This window comes from Pyxicephalus adspersus, chromosome 1, assembly GCF_032062135.1.
Source record: "Pyxicephalus adspersus chromosome 1, UCB_Pads_2.0, whole genome shotgun sequence".
Lineage (NCBI taxonomy): Eukaryota > Metazoa > Chordata > Amphibia > Anura > Pyxicephalidae > Pyxicephalus > Pyxicephalus adspersus.
In genome coordinates this window covers 11,674,359-11,697,217 of record NC_092858.1, presented here as the reverse complement: position 1 = coordinate 11,697,217, position 22,859 = coordinate 11,674,359, and the positions used below count along the sequence as shown (strand labels likewise).

The 22,859-nt window shown below is 38.2% G+C and overlaps 1 protein-coding gene across 8 annotated transcripts in view; it reads left to right on the top strand.

The window, feature by feature from the left end:
- Positions 1-22,859, top strand: part of GRM5 (glutamate metabotropic receptor 5) — a 182,922-nt gene that overhangs the window by 134,418 nt on the left and 25,645 nt on the right. For all 8 annotated transcript variants that reach the window (XM_072402437.1, XM_072402429.1, XM_072402446.1 and 5 more), the window contains exons 4-7: positions 4,676-4,911; positions 10,962-11,208; positions 13,885-14,053; positions 14,349-14,475. In XM_072402437.1, coding sequence (XP_072258538.1) covers positions 4,676-4,911; positions 10,962-11,208; positions 13,885-14,053; positions 14,349-14,475 — 779 coding nt within the window. The remainder of the gene's footprint in view (positions 1-4,675; positions 4,912-10,961; positions 11,209-13,884; positions 14,054-14,348; positions 14,476-22,859) is intronic.

Here is a 22,859-nt window from a genome sequence, read left to right as displayed (position 1 = left end):
CTTCTTCATGGAAAAATAAGACATCCCCCTGAAAATAAGACCCAGGGCATATTTTGGCATTTCAAAAAATATAAGACAGTGCCTTATCATAGGGGAAACAGGGTATATACATGGTCTTCAAAGGTATAAAGGAAATATGCATCCATTGCAGAGATATATTGCATATATATTTTTCTATTTTGCCCTGATATATATTTTATTAAAAGTTCTTCTTGAAGGGTTTGTTTTTACTTCTGCCCCTAATGATGTTGTTTGGTGTATTTTTTTTTCCTAATTGCTAAACACAAAGTTTTTGAGCATACAAGGTTACTCAATGAGCTACACATCAATGGCACAATGATATTTGAATAGAGAAAGAGACTTAAAAAACTACTATATTCCCACCTCTTATCTCCCACAATACCTATCATCAAATTATGCACTGTAATAATTAGTTATTCAGAGGGCTCATATCAACATTTTTGTACCATGGTGCTCAATTTCGGTCAAATGCTTTTGACCAGTTTCAGTTCATATTTATGAGTAGAACCTTAGATCTGAACCAAATTTTCAAGCTCTCAGACTGCATCCAACAAAACATTACTTTACCAAATATAATTGGTGACAATTAAAAAAAAATAGGCACCTAAGACTCAGTTAAAGGAATGGAGATGTCCATACCAGATTCTGGAGTCCTAGTCCATCACTGTAAACAGAACCTTGCAGGATCCGTCCTCTGTTAGGTGGTCTGTTGGTGATTTACAAAACTGGGAATCTCACCCATTTCTTAAAATACCAGAATACAGTAACATTACTATGTCCTATCATTTCTATATCCTAAAATATTCCCACAAGTTCTGTGTTGGGATAAGGGTAAATAAACATAATACATATATTGTGACAAACAACTTTCCACAAAAACTCCCAAAGCATATGTAGATATGAACCCATTTGGGGCAAAGCTAAGTAATCACTGGATCCAATAGCAATATTTTGAATCAGTGTTATTCTCAACACACTTCCTGTCCTTGGGTGAAAGCCTTACATCTTTATTGATACAGTACACCATTTGAGACACTCCTAGGATAGAAATTGTGTTAATGGAAGAATCAACATAAATGTGTCCACCACATGTAATAATTATTATTCTGTAATAGTTTGCATTTCTAGGTACAGGCTAAGACACAGGTAGCAAGACTAGAAGTGTGAATAATTTCTAAAGCAACAAGCTGCAGACTTGTTGTATTCCAGGAGAGCAATAAATCACCCATATACAGTATATATCCACCAAAGAGCTGAGCAGAGCTGTGTGCCAGACATCCTACACTAAACAAACCTCAGGAGGGTCTAATCCTCCTTCAACTCTCACAAGTGATTACAGTAATACAACAGCAATCACAGTGCAGTGCTCAGCTTGCAACATTTCGCAACAAACATAACAAGTTCAGCACGAGGTCACCCGTTCCCACATATATCAAAAGTACGTCAACGTTTGACACTTGAGGTATACTTCTGAATGTTTGACAATTCCAGACTTTAATGGGTCTGTGAGAAAAAAAGAGTTTTTCACTTTTTGGCAAAATCCCTCCACCCCTTCCGGGCACTGCTCTTCTCTTCCTTTCTCAAATACTCCATTTGTATCATATACTTACCTATATACCTATAAATTGATTTTTTTTTTAATATTTTTTTATTAATTTTTTGAGAAGAAATAATACAATATACAAAACAAATACAGTAAGGTTGTGGCATAGTAAATATCACAGGCAATGGAATCGCCGGTTGACAAAGGTACAATCAAATATAGCTAGTGTTACAAATTATAGGATCATAAAAAAAACAAAACAACAATCAGCAAACAATTGGAGGATCAGTGTCCAAAAGACGGTAGGCATACCATGCTGTTTGTTCAAAGGTCTTGCAAACTCTTTTTCTCGTATTATTATTATTATTATACAGTATTTATATAGCGCCATCATATTACGCAGCGCTGTACATAGTCCATAGTCGTGTCACTAACTGTCCCTCAAAGGAGGTCCATAGTCGTGTCACTAACTGTCCCTCAAAGGAGCTCACAATCTAATGTCCCTACCATAGTCATATGTCATTAATGTAGTCTAAGGTCAATTGTTAGGGAGAAGCCAATTAACCTAACTGCATGTTTTTGGGATGTGGGAGGAAACCGGTCCAAAGATAATGTAGCTACCGGTATGTACAATTCCCATACTCCAAAAAAAAACCCTCCACCCGTGTTTCCTTGTCCAGAGAAGCTTCAACCCATTCCATCTCAAAAACAAACCACAGTTTTTCCAAAAATAGTGCAAGTGAAGGGGGGTTTGCTGTAATCCAGGTATGGAGAATAGTTTTCTTTGCTACCTTGCTGTATTGATTTAAACTATAAGTACCCCATTCACTATATTTACCCCATTGCTCAATCAATTTCATGAGATTCCTCTCTCTCTCTCAAATCGTTAGTATTTCCTTCCTTGGAAAGTATAAGTAGCAAGTAAACCTGGTAGAAAAATAAAGGGAGTACTCAAGTAGAGTGTATTTGAACTAATTGATGTATTTATTTATGTTTTTCATGTTAATGCACTTTATTATATTACAATTATTGCATGAAAGAATAAGAAAATAACTGCGCGCTAATTAAATAAAATTAGCAGTAATGTTTCACAGCTGCTGCATTCTGCCAACACCTGTTTGCAGCTGCTAGATGTGCGCTGTGCAGTCCATTCAGGAGAACTAATAGGTTTAATCCTGCTGACCCCAAATCCCAATCTAATCTAATGTTTTATGAGTTACTATGAAAGATTAAATTGAAGGGGTTGCCTGATGGGAAAATTTAGCTTCAAGGTACATTTTAAAGGAATAGTTCGATCAAACATGTAAAAATTGGCATTTAAAAAAAATACAGCAGGCATGCACAATGTCTCACATTTATCACATGCAGCAAGGTGTAATAATTTAGGCAATTCTAGCATTGGCCAGATAGGTTAGTCTGTCTGTGGAATGGTGTGAGCTTCTATTAGTGGATTAGCTATAGTAAGACCTGTGATAAAGGCTTTTTGTTATAATGTGGCTTTAGCTGCAATACTTACTTCCTCCCGCATACTAATTGTCACAGGATGTCCTCAATCTTCTGGGTTGAGTGATGTCCAGTGCCATTTAAGCCTGAAAGGTGGTCAACTATGATGACTAGAGTAGCATTTTCCAGAAAATATATTTCAGTGCATAGCTCAGCATAAAACTGCCCAAATATCTTACAGTCTAATCGTATATTCTTTTTCCACAGTCTGTCTGTACTTGGGTGGTCCTACCTAGACAATCAATGTGGCTGCATCTAATTTGGTGGACTATCATGGTCTACCACTGACCATCATAGTATACTATGAGCTCCAGCCTTGTTCTCAGTCCTGCACAGTTGTGCAGGCTCTTCTCCTGTACAGATATGACATACTCTGCTTCTCCTGGAGAAGACAGAGTCACCTCATTTCCTGGCTGGAGGACGTCCAGCATTATCCATACCTTTCAGCACCAGCCTACCTTTCCCTGGCCTGTCCCCTTCACTAGCTGGGCCTGATTTATTAAAGCTCTCCAAGCCTGGAGAGGATACACTCATCAGTGAAACTGGGTGATCCAACAAACCTGGAATGGATTTCTTCAATGCAATTTTCTATTTGCTAGCAAATGTTTTAAATCCTGGACCAGATCCATTCCAGGTTTGCTGGATCACCCAGCATCACTGTTGAAAGTGTATCATTTCCAGCCTTGGAGAGCTTTAATATATTAGGGCCATTGTGTTTTAGATGCAAATGTGAAGGCTCGGCATCATATGTGGATATTAACCTGTGGCAATCTGCATGCGTATGAAAAAAAAAACTACTTATCCAGACTGGCATCCACCAGGCATTTAGAAATTGGCATGGCTTCTCCTAGGAGTCAGCCAAGTGCATGGATTTGGGTTAAAGGTAGGTGGTGTGATATATTCAGGAAGCTATGCATAACATCCTGCAGGTTTCATTTAAACAAGATTTTACTGAAAATTCATTAGCATAATAATTAGGGGGTAAATAAGGGAACAAGAGAAGGCAAAATATAGGCAGTTTAAATTTCAGCTTTCAAGGGTGTAAATATGTCATCAGAAATATCTTTGCATTATAAAACCTTGTTCATGCTGTATTCTTTAAGAAATTGTATTATTTTTTAACTATTAAACTCTCCAGCAGCTCTAGATGTATTTGGCAAAGTCATACAAAGTCTATAGGGTTGAATTACTAAAGAAATATTGCTGATCACATAGCAAAGTGGATTAACTCTGAAGTTCTGCTGCGTTCAACTATCCAATCATGCTCAAGCAAGAATCTCTTTTTTATAACTTTTCCATGCATGTCATTGGGTAAAGATGATCTTTGCAAAGAGAATTTTCATCACCTTCACTAAACTAAGTAATAATTCACTTTGATGAGTGAACAATCTAAACTCTTAAGTTAACCCCCATGACTCAGAGGTTGGTTTATTTGCTCTTCTTATGGTACAAAACTTTTCTAGGCTTTTTGTTTTGTGCTCAGGAGGTTTTAAGGCTGGAGGAGACTGGAGGATTTAATAAGCTTGCTATTAAAAAATGTTTGGTAGATAAGAACATAAATCGTGGTTTGGCGAGCCCAGAGATTTATCATATTATTTATCTTGGCAGTGACGGCTGGGCAGACAGGTACGATGTGACTGACAGTTATCAGCGCGAGGCTGCCGGAGGAATAACCATCAAGCTGCAGTCTCCTGATGTGAAATGGTTTGACGAATATTACCTACAGCTCAAGCCGGAGACCAACCTGCGCAATCCTTGGTTTCAGGAGTTTTGGCAAAACAAGTTCAAGTGTCGATTAAAGGGATATCCGCAGGACAACCAGATCTACAACAAGACCTGCAGCAGTAAGTCAAATTAATTTGGATTTCCCCTAGGTAGCGTTTGTAAAAATTGTTTAATGAAAAGAGGGCCTGTCATTTTTGAAAAATGTCAAACTATGCCTTCCCTGCCTTAATCTAACTGACAACTGACATGAAACAAAAAAAAATCCAATTTACCATCCTAGTAGTAGCTACCTTAAGCTGTAGTCCTGTGATGTCCCAATGTCTTCTGGTAACAAGACAAGGTGGTCCTCTGCAGGCATCTACGTAACTGCCTGCATATTGTTGGCACTCCAGTAATGGGATCTGTTCAGGATCCAGAAGAGGAGTCACCAGCTCTGACATCAGTGCAATGGGACTTCAGGGGGCCAACCAGCTTGGGCATATCTGCAGACCTGGATTAGTGGTCCCCCACACCTGAGAACGATGCTGGTCCACAATGTTGTGTGGTTAAAAGTCAGTGAGGTTTCCCTGTATGTAACTGTTTGCCCAATTATGCTAGTAAGGGTAAGACTAAACAAAGATGATATGTCTCACTCTACATCATCTCCAAAGCCAACACATGTAGGTAGGGTGAGGCACGTTCTACTTCTTTGGTTTCCTGGTGGTTTCCCAAAAGTTGACTTATGATTTTAATATGCTTACCAGATATCATTCTAGTTTTCTTGCATCTGGTCATCTAAAACATTACATCAATGCTGAGATCCTACAAATGATTGCAGAAACACCATTATCACACGTAAAACCCTTCTAGCTTCGTGAGAGTTATGAGAAGAGGTGACATTCCAGAGACTTTTCTTTGATAGTTTTATCTAGGACTAATCTGTCTTCAAAGACTGCAAACAATTGCACTAGTCAAGAAGCAGAGCTGCCTGAACTTTCAGTCGTTTTCTTGGTGGCCTGGAAGAACAGTTTATATATCCTCCATGTATATAGTGTGGTGTAGCTCTTGCTAATTGCAAAAAACAAGTTGAAAGCTTATTCCATAATCAATGGATGGGTTTTAAAAAAAAAGGAGGGATTTTTTGGTAACGAGTTAATAAAGAACAACAATTTATTAGATATTAGTCATAAAAGTAAAAACAACATCCATTTTAGACTAAGCATAAACCTGCTCATTACAGTCCAAAGTCCAAGGAAATGTGTGTTATAGGCAAATCATTTCAACTCCCGGGGAAGCTTCTTCAGGGCAGATTTGTTGAGAAAACATGGTGATAAGAAACCATTCTTCGGAGGATTGGGTTTGCTCCACAGATACAATGTTAAAATGAATAGTTCAAAACTACTGGCTTATTTTGCAGACTTAGCTTGTTGCAGCACAACAGGACAATAATGATATAAAGTTCTTTTCAGCTTTCCAAAAAAATCAAGTAAGCATTTTTCCTTTAGCCATCCAACTAACCATGTTAAGAGTTTAATATCAGCCAGACCCAGCCAAAACATCAGAACACAGTGTTTCACATACAGGGGTATACAATTTCAGGGTAAGGTCCTACCCTCAGTGGACCTCTAGGCTTCTTTTTTGTTTGGTGAGCATGTGCATTGCAATGTCTGGAGCAGATACACCTGCTTTAAACACCTAATCAGTTAACATTCTTTCAAAAAAACAATGGCCAGCCCAGACGCCTCCCCTGGATCACTAAAATGGGCACAGTCCAAAACAGGGAGACATGTACAGACCCTTCAGTACCCAGACTTGAAATCCTGTACACCATATATACAATATTTTTCTTTATTCACACCAATGATCATTGAAAACATTTACCTTCTCTCCAAGGTCCACAAAAAAGCCCTGATTTATTAAAGCTCTCCAAGGCTGGAGAGGATACACTTTCATCACTGAATCTGGGTGATCCAGCAAACTTGGAATGGATCTGATTCAGGATTGAAAACATTCGCTAACAAATAGCAAATCACTTTAAAGAAATCCTTTCCAGGTTTGCAGGATTAGCTTCACTGATGAAAGTGTATCCTTTCCAGCCTTGAAGAGCTTTAATAAATTGTGTCAATAATTAGAACCTCCTTAGGGGGAATGCAGATGGAATTTGTCTCATTTGCATGTCAGATGTGGAGGATCAGAGATGGGTGGATTAACACCGCGCACCAGCAGATAATTTGAAGAATTTTAAAGGTATCATCAATCACCTTTTAGTTTCTGTTTTTTAAGCAATTACTTGATACCTAATTTGTGAATGATTCACTTTAATCCTCACACGACAGGTTCATTTTGAGCTTATATACATACATAGCCAATACCACATAAAACTGTATATGGTGAAACTATGATGATGGCATATTAGTCCCTTTATAATAAAATATTTTTATCTTAATAGAATATTTATTAGATTCATAATATGTTATAGGGTTGAAAGGCTGAGTGTTGTTTTAAATAGAATTTATCTAAATCAATACCTCAAAACAGAGGTAGGTTAATAAATACTTATGTTTGCAGCCAACCATTTAATGTATCAAATGTAACAAGAAATTCTAGAATTATTTATTGACTTTATGCATTTTGAGGATAGCTATACTAAAGTCATAAGGAGTTATTTTAATAATGTCTAATTTGATTGCAGTTCTCTTCCATAGAATATCTAATTATCTGCTTTACAGACCTGTCAAACTTGTTTCTCAAGAGCCATCTAAGTGCCAGAATGTTCTCTTTTTTTCTGCCTGACAACCAATTACCTCTGGCACTCAGCAAAATCAAGTTGTACGGTGATATATTGCCCTAGAACCTTGCCTGTCAGTAGCGTTTCTTTTCTAATAATTAGTGCTGCTTAACTAATCTGGAATCACCTGAAAGCATTTTGTGAAAGAAAGGACTAATATTTTTTTATTCATTTTGAGTTTGATTGTTTAAATGAAAATTCAAGTGGACAAAGGATTGACCTCCGTAAGCTGTGCCCAGCTAAACTCATGCAAAGGACTATTTACTAGTATTGCCTGTAGTCTAACTGCAGATCTTTTTCCTATTAAGGACCATGTCTTGTTCTGCACTGTGTGTAGAACACATTATGGTCACTGTTTTCTGCACCATTATGTGGAAGCGGCCATCTTGGTAAAGGGAGGGCTTTGCTTCCTCATGGAAGAGCCTCCAGCAAGGAAAACCATGAGTAGCTCAGTAGGGACAACAATTCTCATTTTTACATGATCTTAGACCACCATCCTAGCAGTGCCTTAGACTTTAAACTAGAGATATATAGCTATAGACACAGGAGTGCCTAGGCACACTCACAAGCAGGTGCATTGTTCGTTTTCAGGACAAAGATAAATAGAACATGTTTTCAGGGTGTGGATCAGGCACCATTACCTTTTCCTTTACTTTTAAAGTTCAGGTTCAGATTTAGACAAGTCTAATGGGATAATGTAAGGAACCTCTAGTGTGCCCAAATGATATGCCTCCAAAAAAAGTTTTTATGCACCATATAAAAGGTCACAGGACAGCCAACTGTTTGTCATCTTATCTGCTGCCAAAAGTCACTGTGCCAGGAGAGCTATGTGTACTAACGTGCCCTTCTTTGCACTTTTCTGGTAGGCCCAGGTCCCTAGTCCGACCAAGATACATTTTTAATACTGGTAAAGGGGGTTAAACACTGCCAAATGTTTGTGTTACCATTTACCATTTGTCCTAGTGATCACTGATGGGGAAATGCCAAATTTTAAATTGCCACTAGAGAGAAAGAAAGGGAACACTTGAATAAGTGACAACTAAAAGGGATTTGAAATAGCTTTAGATGTATTTTATTCTTCTTCCTATTGTGTGTACAGGACAGCAAATAAACGCAGTATACTCTCCACAAACACATATGCCAAAAATTTGGCATAAGTGGCAACTAATCTGCTACTGCCGGATATCGTTTGCTGGTGGAAAATTCTAGGAATGGTTAAGGGAAGGCTTGGCGGCTCAGATGAGAGATAGTCAAGGTGCTCCTCCATATCTGGAACCCCTACTTAGAAAAAGCAACAAAATGAGGGTGGAATTTATTAATATTATTATTATTAATATTATTATTAATAAACAGGATTTATATAGCGCCAACATATTATGCAGTGCTGTACATTAAATAGGGAATGAGGGTTCCAATAATGCTTGAAGGTGGCGTGTTAATGCAGAAATGTGAATATGGCTTGCTGAGTATGAGGGATCGGGAAACACTGTGACTATTCAGTGCTTTCCTAGTCATGTCATAATTATCCTGCAATTGGTAAAATTTGATGGTGGTGGTGGGAAGGAGGTGGGGGACAATAAAATTTTAGTAAAATCTGGACTTTAAGGGGGACACTGTTGCATTTAGGATTGCCATTATTCTCTGAATGTTGCTGTATATCCCAATACATTCAGGCCAAAGCTGTGAAGTCAGGAAACTTGTCTTGCTTTATTTTCTGGAACAGAACACCCACATTCTTGTGATGAAAACAATTTCAGGTGGTAATTTATTTCCAGCTGTGAAAATCCTTTGTGTAATGGAGAAATTAAAGCATCTTGTGAGCAGCATCATCCATTCACAGATGTAGTTCTCACTGCAGCGGTAAAGCATGTAATAACGTGCGGCGGAATCACAGCTACGCTGCTGGAAGGTTTTTTTTTTTTTTTCAAAAGCTGTTGTGGACAATTTAGGAGATTGCTATGTTGTTTTCTCTGACATAGTAATAGAAGGACAGAGTAATGTTACGCTGAGTGCAAAATCTACTAAAAAAACTATTACATGAATTACTGCCACAAGCTGTATTGTTAAAGTAGATGTAAATTCAGTTACTAAAATCTTTTATTCAACTTTACCATGTTTGTTATTTTACAATTATTTTAAATATTTTAAAACCTGTAGCATTCATTCAAATTATACCCGGTGATGCTGTCATGTAAGTCCTTGTTCAGCCATTTCCGGGTAAATGGTGACAATGTTTTGAGGGGGCAACATTAATGCCCATAAGGAAAAAATTGTGGGATTGCAGATTGTGGGAGGAAACAACTGCTCTTGGGAGAGGGGCACTAGGGCTTAACAAGGGCAGCAATAATTCTAAGTAAGAAACTGAAGGAAAATGGGCCTTTGTACGGGATGAGGAAAAAAATAGGGTTTGGAAAGTGGGAAAAATGGTACCTAGTGGGGGGAACAGTAGTGGTCAGTGGGGTTAAGGCTGAACAATATGGTCCAGCAGAAGAATGGTAAAACCACATTGTCTAGTAGAGGGGTGGATGGAAATAATGGTGCCCAGCAGTGGAGGGGAACAGCCATGCCCTGTGATAAATGAAAGGAACAATGGTGCCCACTAGGAGGTGGGAAGGAAACAATAATATTCAGTAGGGGGTGGCAGGGCTAATAGTATTGCCTAACATGAATGAGAGGTAACAACAATGCCAAGTGTGGGAGTTAGGGAAAACTATAGCGCCAATGGACAACACTGAAGGCTACGTCCTACTTTTCTGTTCACTTTACTTCTCGTTTTTTAGGAAATCACTCTACCATCTGTGTCTGGAGCTGGGAGCTTGATCAAGTGTTCTGGGAAACAGATTGGATCATTGGGACATAAGGATCATGTTAACATCCAGGGGCAGTCCTTTATTCAGTAAAGGATACCATGTAGTTTTGGTATTAAAAATGACCTATTCATTTGGAGTTAAGGGCAATGACAACATAGAATTAGAGCTATGTTTCAGCAAGGGTCCCATAAAAAAACACTTCTGTCTCTAATTGCTCTAGCAAAAAAGACCTTTTTATTCACCTAAATCTATGGACATTTGGCCTAACAGGTCTCAGCTTCTTTGGCTTCTAAACCACACAATAGGAAAGTTTTTGATTGGGTACCCATATTGCTGGTTGGGTGATGTAGACATTGCCTTTTGGCTTGTATTGGGTCCTTCAGAAATCCATTCATCACAGATTGCAGCACTGGATCACCAGTCTCTAGAGGATCTCCTGTTGGAGACAGTCGTGTTGTGGTGACTTGGGCCATATCTTGTCTTAATAGTGCAGCCCAACATGGGTACTCAGCTCAGATATTAAAACCACAGTGAATTTGTTAGTTAATGCCTAAACAGATTTTGCTTACAGTTATTTTTTTTGTTCTTACAGCTCGACTTTCTTTGACATATCAATACACTCAAGATTCTAAGATGGGCTTTGTCATCAATGCTATTTATGCCATGGCATACGGTCTCCACAATATGCAGATGTCCCTGTGCCCTGGATATGCAGGCCTTTGTGATGCCATGAAACCTATAGATGGCCAGAAGCTTCTAGATTGTATCATGAAAGTAAATTTCACAGGTGTGGCCGGTGACATCATTAGGTTTGATGAAAATGGAGACTCACCTGGAAGGTACAGTTGTCTTTTTTTGTTTGACTTTAATATAGTTGAAGCTTATCAGTCTGCAAGAATCATTGGGGAAAGGCTGAAGATGTGGAGAAGTAGAAAGGTGGTAATCTAAAGTTTGCAGGACAAAGAAGATACAGATCCCTGATTTTCATATGCATTCCAGTGCATAAAACTTGGTGCAGTTCATTGATTTACTCATTCTGCATTTTTTAGAACTCAAATAGGTCAAATTGTTCTAAAAAAAGTCAGGGCTTGGCATTGTGAAATGTAAGTATAGCAGTGCATGTATATTACCAATATCTACTACTGGTGCTGCTTCAGGCCTCTAGTAAATAGGTGACAACATTATGTCAATGCTGGGGTTTTGCTGATTTTGTGGTCTATGGTGAAAATTGTAGTCTACCTGCTTTGAAGATCTCCCCTGAGGACCATGCATGGTAAGCAGCTTGAACATAACTAAGGTACATAATAGTAGGCACTGTGTAGTATAGTGTTGCTTTATAAATAAAGGATCATGAAAATATAAGATCCCTACTTGAAGTTAGCAGGGGAAAAAAAGGAGGTGGCAAATACCACCATTTGTTTTAAATCAATTTTGCATGGATTAGTTGATTGGTCCATTTTCTGCAATATTTATGGTAGGGTATTAAATTGGTGCCTGGATATCATGCATAGTACCTGACAATTTGATTACCTGGCATTGCTAGCTGATAAAGGCATTTCATGGAGCCAGGTAATCAAATTTTCAGGTAGTTCCATAGGAGAACCATAGGAGAACCACCTATAAGACAAATACCCCCTTTTATAGATGAGAACTCCAGACATCAAGATTAAACAATGATGCTGTGCCAGGCCAATGCAGCATTGTTTGCCCTGAAGGTGACAAGTTTTATGTCTATGTAAACCCCAAACAAAATGTATTGCAGCTTGTCAGTTCTAAGATGTTGTGGCTGCATCTGTTTTTTTATTATGTTTTACCATTACTTAAGGGATACTTAATGTAATTTAAAAAAAAGAACTGGAAACACTGATAAGATTATGTGTTTGATATTTAAATTCGGCACACAAAAAGATACAAGGACAGTGGAATTTTGAAAAAATTACCAGGTGTTTTCTGTTCTGAAAATTCTCTGAAACAATAAAACTAGCATATCTAAGGGCTTATGAGATAACATATATTAGATTTTTGTTCTTGGGTTTAATTATGCTTAAAGTATATGTAAAGGAAAACTTTTTTTTAAATCAAGTATTATGTTTGGGAGATGTTTCAGCACTTTCTGTCTCAGAAGGACAACATGAAGTGTATGACAGTTGTCATTCACTGTTACATGAGTTGGAACAATTACCTTTACCACCTATTCTGGTAGCTCCATGTTTCAGATTTCTCATCTCTTTTTGGGAGAAATAAAGACAGGACAGCTACCTAGTGGGGGTACAGACAGCAATTAAAACTTGACAGAAGGTCAAACCCCTCCCCACCCTATCCAAGACTTAAAACTAACCACATGTAAAGAGGCACTACCCATCAAGGCAAATCTTCAACCTGAGAAATATGTAAAGCCATGCAAAATTTAAAGGCAAGCATTCCATTCCATGGCAAAGCCCCTTCCTCCTAGGTGTGCCTGGTGTGCGAGTAGTCTGGACTCTTTCAAGGCATCATAAAGCTCCATACACACGTGCAATTAGTGTCATTGGAAAGGCTTTTTCACGATCCTTTCCAATGACTAAGAACTGCACGATGCAAGAACGAGCGTTGTACATACAGCACCGTTCTGCTTTTTGACCAAGGGAGGGGGAGAACGATGAAGCGGCACCTTGCTGCATGCTCTCCCCCTTCCCTTGCATTAGGATCGTTCGTCTGTGGATTTGCCAGGATAGTCGTTCAGGCGATGGACGACGGGTGCTGTACACACGCTAGATTCTCGTCCGAACTATGTACGTAGATTTAGACTAAGAATGATGCAAGGCTGTTTTCTATGCAAAAATTGTATCTTCATGAATGGAGACATTTTTACAAAGGAAAACATTTGCAAAATTTTTTAGCAATCTAATCCAAAGCAGGACAAAATTTATTTGGGTAATGGGATTGCCTGTCACTCTGCAGCCCCATCGGTGTGCTGGTTCCTAATCAATCAACATTTGAAAGTAGTACTCAACCACTCACTACCTACCCTAATAATCCCCTACGGGCAGCTGTGGGTGAGATTATTCGGTTGCAGGAACATGGTCAGGGACATGGCCAAAAAATAACTGCTCTGAAACTATACTGCCTGTCTGAACATGGCTTCACTTTTCAGAATGCAAAATATTGGACAGGTTCTTGTTATTAGAAGGAGGTCGACTACAGATAAACACTGAGATAATATAATTGCTCTGGCATATTATTAGAACATAGGGGTCTATTTATAAAACAATTTCACATTCAACATTATCCACTGGTGTAGGATCAACCACTGCCATTTAAAACACATGGGTCTGGAAATGGTTCACTAGAGAATAATGCTGAATGTCAGATTTACTGTTTCAACAATGGATCTGATCATATCCGAGCTTGTGTTAGTAGAATAACTGTTTGTTCTGAAGTTTTTAGAGATATCCCAAAGACATTCTGTGGTTACTAAAAAAATAGTGGAATGCATGTCCTTCAAGATTTCCTCTAATTTACATTCTTTTATGTAGGTATGAGATCATGAATTTTAAGAAAATGGGTAAAGATTACTTTGATTACATCAATGTTGGAAGCTGGGACAATGGGGAATTAAAAATGGATGATGACGAAATTTGGTCTAATAAGAATGCCATTATTCGATCAGTCTGCAGTGAGCCCTGTGCCAAAGGACAGATAAAGGTGAGGCCAAGTTCAATATGTGATTCTGATTTAGTCACCCCCATTATAATCTATCTATCACTGAAAAATATTCTGTGTATCTATCTTTCTATCTATCTATCTATCTATCTATCTATCTATCTATCTATCTATCTATCTATATATCTGTATTTCTTTTCTATTGATTCTTTCTTGCTATAGAATATCTAACCTTTCTCTAATTATCTACATCAAATTTGTCTTTTTTATTTATAATAGTAAAGGTGTTTTCTCTCCAGCTTTTTCTACATTTGTACCTTTATGGGTTGACTTTCAGGTGATACGTAAAGGAGAGGTTAGCTGCTGCTGGACCTGCACACCTTGCAAGGAAAATGAAATAGTATTTGATGAATATACCTGCAAGGCATGTGATCTGGGTTCTTGGCCTACAGATGATCTCACAGGTATGTCCATGCTTTGAACAAATTACCCTTCTGTATTGTTGACTCTTTCTCGCTCTGGAACATAGGTTACATCTAATGTGCAACAGTTATCTATTGTGAACATGCACTGAGTGCCCTTGTCTGGCTAATTCCATCATGTCACACAATATTCCCAGTCCTATCAGGATTCTGGATTTAATTTTAAGTGTTAGAAAAATCATTTGATCAGTGGAAGTAGCATTACATCACATAGATTATGTTTATAGACAAGCTGGGATAGAAGCCCCATCTAATGGACTATGTATCATTCATGTTCACATTCCACCAACATTGCTGGGGTTCTTAAATGCCCAAGGAGGAGACCTAACCTACTCAATAAGTCGATGTTTTACTTGAATCGGGTTAAAATATTTCTAACGTATAATCAGAACTAAATGAAATCAGGTTGCCCAATGGGCCTACATCTGTCTATATACACACATGATATCTGTTGCTTAAAAAATAAGCAATTGTTGAATGTAATGGTCTGTAAATAGATATAAAGTAAATATGGTTTCAATTGTAATTGCCTTTATGTTCTGGGTTTAAAGTACATATGTTATCTAAAAAAGATTTACAGTTAAAGTGTTAACTAAGTGCAGAGGGGATTGAGGCAATGGCGGGGTCGTACTCAAGATGGAAGGGTAATACCCAGAATGGCAGAATAGCCAAGATGAAAGAGAGGCACGTAGCCGTAAGAATTAGGCGCAGTGCCTACATGACCGGGTGCTGGGGCCTAGCCCAGAGCTTTTAAGGGGTTAAGGAAAAGGGTAGTGTTGCCAGAGGGGGTTTGGTAGTAGAAGGTAGTTATGACAATGGTGTTTATAAGGGATGGGCTAGAAGGTCCGAGCTACCCGCGTCATGAAGGGAGCCAGGAAGGAGGTGGGGGGCACAGTCAGGATAGAAAGGGTGAGAGATGATATCTAGGATGGAGAAGTATAGACGGGATGGAGGGGTCACAGCCAAGATGAATAAAGGCAGTCAGGATGGAGGAGGGCCTGCCAGGATGGAAAAGCACAGCCAAAATATAGGAGGGCCGCCAGAATGGAGGGATCACAGCTGGGATGGATCTACACATAGGAAAGTGCCATTGTAGCAAGCCGGTTGAGGTTGCAAAGAGTGTACCTTCCACTGTGCCATGTACTCTACCATTCCTCTATCTGATAGCGAGCATGAAGGGACAGGATCCACAATTGTCTATACCTCCTAAAATACTCTTTGACCAGTGCCAATGTACCCACAGGCTGAGAAACACTGATCTATACTACTTTAGCATTACATTCTGCATTTCCTGGAAAAGTTTAACATTTTTCCACTAAATTTTTTGTGAAACCTCCTGGGATGCAAACTACCTGAGATTCAGTACCAAGGTACCACCATGACAACTAACAGGCTGCAACTTTTCAATCCCTCATAAATGTGTCAAAAAAAATTTATATACAGCTGATATCGCTTCCTTAAAGGAAATAACTTACTTTTTTCTGTCTACCATTTAATGCCCAAGATCTTATTTATAGCTCCGCAGTGATTTCTTCATAAATGACAGGTGCACTTATTCAGTAGTCAGTGATCATATATACAGTCTGTTGTTGATAAGGAGGTCAGCATTCTTATCAAAAGACTTTGATCGACATCTAGAGTCAGTGTGCACGGTAAGATATATTGATTCACAGACTGCTGCCTTAGTAAATGATCAAAGTGTAAATGTATCCTACAGATCACAAAATGAAAACCCCACACGCATACTGAATTATTCTGTATAAATGTATGCTTTACTTCTAAAAGTTTTTACCTAACTTTTATATTTTTATTGGCATACGCTCTACTAAATGCTGCTTTCAGTAACATAAAATCGGTGGCTAGGTGATGCACGTTCAAGCATTTTTCATTTTAACAATCATTAAATAATAAACCAAAATGATCCCTGTAGCTGTAGGAACTGCAGCTGAGAGTAGAGGTCCTTGAAGGTGTTTTCTGTAGCTGATCTCCCCCCTTAGGTGACTTAGCAGCTCAGATCGTTTTGCTCCCTCCCAGCAATGACTCAGCCCCTTCCACTGGTTGCTGACTCAGCAGCTAAGATTTCCTGCTTCTCTTTCCTAGAAATCCCCCAGCAGCTCAGCTCCCCCCTTTCCATCAATAAGTCAGCCCCTTCCTCCCAGCAATGACTCAGAAGCTCAGCTCTCCTTGCACCTCCTTCCCATCAATAACTCAGCAGCTCAGCTCACCCGGCTCCGATCTCCTAGCAATGACTTGGCAATGCAGCTCTCCTTATTTCTCCCTCCAAGCAAGCTCAAATTTCCTTGTCCTCATCTCCCATCAGTTGCCCAATGGCTCATGTCTATCTGCTCCCCACTCCTACCAACTCAGCTCCTCCTGCCTCCATATCCCAACAAGGATTCATTAACTTGGATCCTCCTTCTTTCCTTTCAAGCAGTACCACAGCAGCTCACCTCATTTTGCTAACCCTTCTGATCTGTGACTTATCAGTTCCCGTTCTTTTCTTGTGATTTATATAACCCGTACTATGGTAGGTTGTGTAAGATTTAAATATATTTTTTTCCTGTTAAAGTTAGGGGCCCTTGTGTGTCAACAGATGGAACCCATCTAAGTCAAATCAAGATGTATAAAAAAAAAAATAATGGCACTGAAAGTATATAGCAAAGTAAATAACTATGAATAAGATTGGGCATGCAATGCTCCAACTTGGCTAAGGCAGGCAGGGTTTGGACAACCCTTTTTAAAGGCTGCCTATACAAACCCAAAGGGAGATAGAAAAGCAATTACTGTTGTAAGAAAAAATTTAAGAAGTCTGATAAACATCCCTATAATATGATTGGACCATTCTCTGAGTCATAAGAACAAAAACATAAAAACACTGCATTTTACGTCATTATATTTGTGAGTTATATATTTCATAGAAGTGTGCTGTAAACACCATGACCAGCTGTCCCTATATCTCCACTGACTCATTCATTGATTGCATGATTCATTGATTGAAATACTCAACTGCAATTTCCATGGAACTCTAAAAGTGGTCAAATGGGTCAATTTACTGCTATTTTACCGTTCTTCTGCATTGTGCTTACATCTATGTTCTATTTATTAATAAAGGTTGTTTTACCAGAAATATTTAGTACCCAGGTTTTCAATTCACTTAATCTTAAATACCAGCAAAAAACTTTCACTTAAAATCCTTATTAGCCACAAGTACCAACTGTCCTTGGAAGATATTACAATGGTAAAGTGATATGATTAATATCCTTATATACAGAAGGACCTACCACTACAAACTGTCTGCAGTAAGCTACGGGAAGGGGTGGAGAGCAGACCTGTCACCCTGCACGAGCAGGTTACTGGAAGTTCCAGCACAGCAAAGTTTTAAAATGGAATACTTTACAGATCTAGAAATACACAAAGACAGAATAGGGAATATGTTAATCCTTTGTATATAAGAAAAAAGGAAAGAAAATATGGCTTTTTCTGGCAGACTGGGTATTGTAAAACTTTTAAAAGAACTCTTTCCTTTGTATATAAACAATATTTGCCTTTATTAAAATGTAGCATTAATCATATGACAAAATATAACTATGCTCAAATACTGGTGAATGGGTCTCAGCACATTATATTTGTCAAATCTCTTTTTTTACCTTTATGTTGCAGAAATAAAATTGAAAAAAAAATTAAATTGTCCATACCTCTGCCCCTAAACACATACACTAATTACAAGCACCTAGGCACGCATGTATTTAAATTTCAATGACATACATACATATTCCAGAGTAAAATAAATCATTTCAGGTCCATTTTTAAAGCCTAAATCTAAACTGATTGGCTGCAAAATTCTGCCTATGGACAATATTAAGCATCATGTTTAGATTTGATGTCTATTTGCATATCAACACAATCTCATATTTTAATATTTACCAAAAAAAAACACAATAGATCTCTATAGTCTTTTCTGAGACCCCGAAGTCTTGGGAGTTTTGGGTGGACTGACCCTTGTTTCTGCTTACCTCAATTTTAGGTTCCTAAATTTAAATGATAGCAAATCCCAAATATGTAAATTGAAAAGTTGCTATCAGTCTTTTTAAATCTGCATTTTTCATTAAAAAATATCTGGTGGTCTTGCCATTCAAGTTCATGCAGTTCATTTTTTAAGGTGATAAACATCTGACATTTATGCCCCTTATGTGAACTTATCACACGTTGCCCTGATTGAGATTCAAGTGGTCCCGCAAACAGATAGGCATACCCACCATTGTTACTATCCGGGAAGCAGACAAGAACAACAAACAATGGGTATTGAATAGCAAAAAAAAAAAAGTTTGCAGCAGATCACTTGAACAAGCCCCGAGATGCAAAGAATGATGAAAAAATGAGAAAAGCTATTTTATGGAAGAAGAAAAAAGGAACGTCAACAAAATATGATTTTATCTGCTTTAAATAAGAATATCTTTATTATTAATATGAAATTTAGGAAAAATTGTATTCAGAAAAATCCCTTTTCACATACTTGTAAAAGGCTAAAAATAATATTTTTTGCATTTCCTGACCCTCTTTATCAAAGAATAATAGAACATTGCATTGTAAATTTTCTTTAAAAAAAGAAACCGTCTTTAGAACATAAATTGCAGTATTGATTTGTCTTTTGTAAAGAAGAATTTAACAGATCTTTTAAATCTAGGACATAGTGGTGTGGTGAAAAATCACAAATAATTGCACACAATGGAGAGCGCCGAGCTAAAATTAATATTGAATCAATAACCAGGCCGGTGCCGGTGAATAAATCAAGAATGGTGTGTGCGGCTTATAATAAAATAGACTTGCGGGGGAGAAAATGTACAGCTGAATTTCTAGTCTCTTCAGATTTTATTATGAATCTGAGTGCAGCTAATATATACTGAAAGGTGTGAAATTTCCAGGAATCAATGATGGATGGTTGCCGTCAAATCATTGGTGTGCAAAGGCTGATAATCCTACAGTAATGTAATGAGCTGTGTAAGTGTGTGTGGGGTACAATATTTAAAATGCAGAACTACAGCCACAAATAACAAGGGAATAGCTCATTAGGATATAAATAATAAAATAACAAATCCAACTTTTGGATTATTCAGATGATAACCAAACCATGCATAGAAAGAGTGCCAGTCATTTATTCAAGCTATACTGGTTTTGAATGGGCAGGATGATGACCATATAATAGCCTCCTAGGCATATTTATGGAATCCTTATGCCTTCTTTTATTATTATTATTAGCCAGTATTTATTTAGTGCCAACATATTATGCAGCGCTTTTAAAAGTCCATTGTCACTGTCCTCACACAACTGAAAAGCTGTAAGGCAGGGGTCGGCAAACTTTCATGGCCACTAGGCCATTTCAGGGGTGGGCGGGAGCACACTGGGCCGGACTCTGAGTCCCGCCCAAATGGCTCTGCCACTACTAGGGAACGTCCCCTGAAGTAAAATCCCTCTCCTCCCTCTCTCCCTGTTTACCGCAGCGGCGGAAGTATCAACGCCGGCCACGGTAGATAGGGGAGCAACAGCAAGGAGGCCGCACTGGAGCTCCGCAGAGGGCATTAGGCTGGAACGAACTACCGACTAGGCCGTATCTGGCCTAAAGGCCGGAGTTTGCCAGCCCCTGCTGAAAGGTTTCCATGTGCAATCATTTTGGAGAAGATTTGGCCAGGGGACATTTTGTTGAGTTCTTAACTTTAAAACATTTTCAGTAAGTAAAAAAAATCAGTTTTGTGTAGCTCCACTCTTTTTTTCTTTTCATTTACTAACAATAAAGAGAGAGATTTCAGGAAAATGTTCACAGACCAAATCTTGTCCACATTTATTGCACATGGAAACCTTACCACATTTGAACTTTGTGAGGATTATCAGAAGGGAGGTGTAGTAAGTAAAAATCTTAGATTTCATCAAAATGTTTACTGTTTTGGCAAAACTCATTCCATGAGCCGAGTTTTAGGTATTTTTTTGGTTGTTTTTGTAAGGGTAGAAGGGGCTACAAATGGCTTCTTATACCTTATTAACTATCCTAGACCTGTTCTTGCCTATTAAAAAGAAATTGTCCTTTTATTAGCCATATTGTACATTACATTAAAATAAAAAGCAACGTAAGTAATATTTACAAATGAATAATAAAATAATTAAAAAACCCAAATACAAAAATAAAACACACATGTTAAAAAAACCCAACCAAAAAACCCTAACCTTGTAAAAAATAAAAACAAATAGTTTTCAATTGTTAATTTCACAATTGAATCTATTTTACTAAAAACACTTTGGGTTCCATTTATAAAACAGAGAATTTGACATTCCCTTGAACATTTCCTAATGGGAATCCAGTACTGCCATTGAAACACATGGACCTGAAAGATTCCCACCATTGTTTGATGGAATGTCAGATTCCCCCAAATCAGCCCTTTGTTTTTCCTTAACTCACAGGTGCATGAGATTGGACTGCCTAATACACTGAAGGTAAAGCCGCTGCTACAAAAAAAAAGGGATCACCTCCCAACTTCCGCCATATTACTCTGGAGCATCAAACTGAACCAGTCTATTAAAGTGCACTGCATACGCAAATTAGGTAGCAGCCCACAAAGCTACTCCATAATCCCCGTGATTGTTTGTACATATGTTAGGTTTTTTTTAGTGTTTAAAAATTAAGATGATTGCCACTAACCCTATTTTAGCACCAACATATTACGCAGCGCTGTACATTAAATAGGGGTTGCAAAAGACAGACCTACACAGTCAGTGACACAGGAGGGAGAGAGGACCCTGCCCCGAAGAGCTTACAGTCCAAGAGGTGGGGAAGCCGCATACCTATTCAATTGTTTTCCATGTCTAGCGTTGCTAGTATATCGGTAGTTCAAAAACACCTAAAAAACTACTTTGAGCCCTTTATGTTCATTAAAATGATAAAACCAGACAATTTCCTAGATTGAAGACCAGCTGACCTACACGGTACAGTATATTAGCTTGTCACATTGAGAAACGTGTGTTTTCTGTCTTCTTCTATCTCATGATTTGATGTCGCTCTGGGTGATAGGGCTTTCTCTAGAAAATAATTTCTGATGATAAAAACTCTGACTATAGAGGGCTCCCCCACTAATAATAATATAATGTTGTGTTGCTAGGAGAATATATTTTACTACGGCGTTGCAAGACATGGAATGTATTACTGAAGGTCAACAAGCTGTTGTGGGAAAACACTAGTTTTGGAAAAACATTACTTCCAATAAATGGTCTTTCTGTCTTTCTAGGAGATTATATCAAATGAGTTAGGAGTTAAAAAATATAATAAAAAAAATATATAAATGAATCAGTTGTGGATGTAGCTAACAGTGGCTCCTGTGCACAACTGACTTGGGGCCCAGCCGCCGAACTGACGTGGAGCTCCTGTGGGCTAAAGAGGGTTTAGGGCCCTTGGGCAGTACTTTGTACCTGACAAATGTCTGCCCCTGAATTGAATATTTTAGGGGCATCTTCACTATCAACTGATGGTTCAACAATTAATTCCAACAAATGAAACATTCTTTACTAGACCCATTTTTACCATTTTTTTAATTAATTAATATAATGGACTTCAGTTAGGTAAAATTAGTGATGGGTCAGGAATAGGTGTGTCCTGAGGGAAGTTTCTCCCCGAGCATGTGCGGCTTGAGTTCGGTGAATTTAGTGGTCCGTGAGGTCGGAAAGGTTGCCGACCACTGTTCTGCACCAACGTCTGGGTATTGCCTTTTTTGTACTAAGACATAATTATGTGCTTCAGAACACAGAGTTTTGTGGAACCCACAGAACTCACAGCCAGATTACGCCATTTGTCTTCGCTAGTTCTGCAGATTTGTAGAGCTTGACACCATTGGGGATAAGGAAAGGTGAAAGTTTTATTCTACCTAGAATTTCAGCGGAACTTGCCAACATGTTGCCATTTTGGTTTTCCATTTTTGTTGGTTAGATGAGCTTTAAATGGCTTGTAATGGTGACAAAATGGCTGACTACCATGTACAACTTTTTATTCAAGAAAAATTGGCCCCCTTTGGCCTCATTGTTTTTTCACACTCAAAAAAGCTTTAATGATTCTTTGATATCAATAAAGAATGACTATTTTATTATTTTATGATTTTACAGAAAGAAAATTATAGACCAAAAAACTCCCCAAAAACAAAACTGAATGTAGGGTTTGTTTACACGAGCAGCTGTGAGCTGTACCAGCTCTGGAGGTCTCCAACCAAGTTGCCATTTGTTAATATCAGTTGACAGGCATGGGCATTTGTTTAGGCAGTGAGTTGACAACCAATAGCCAGATGTTGCAAGCAGTCATTGTATTTGAGGAATCAACAACAAAAATATGTTAA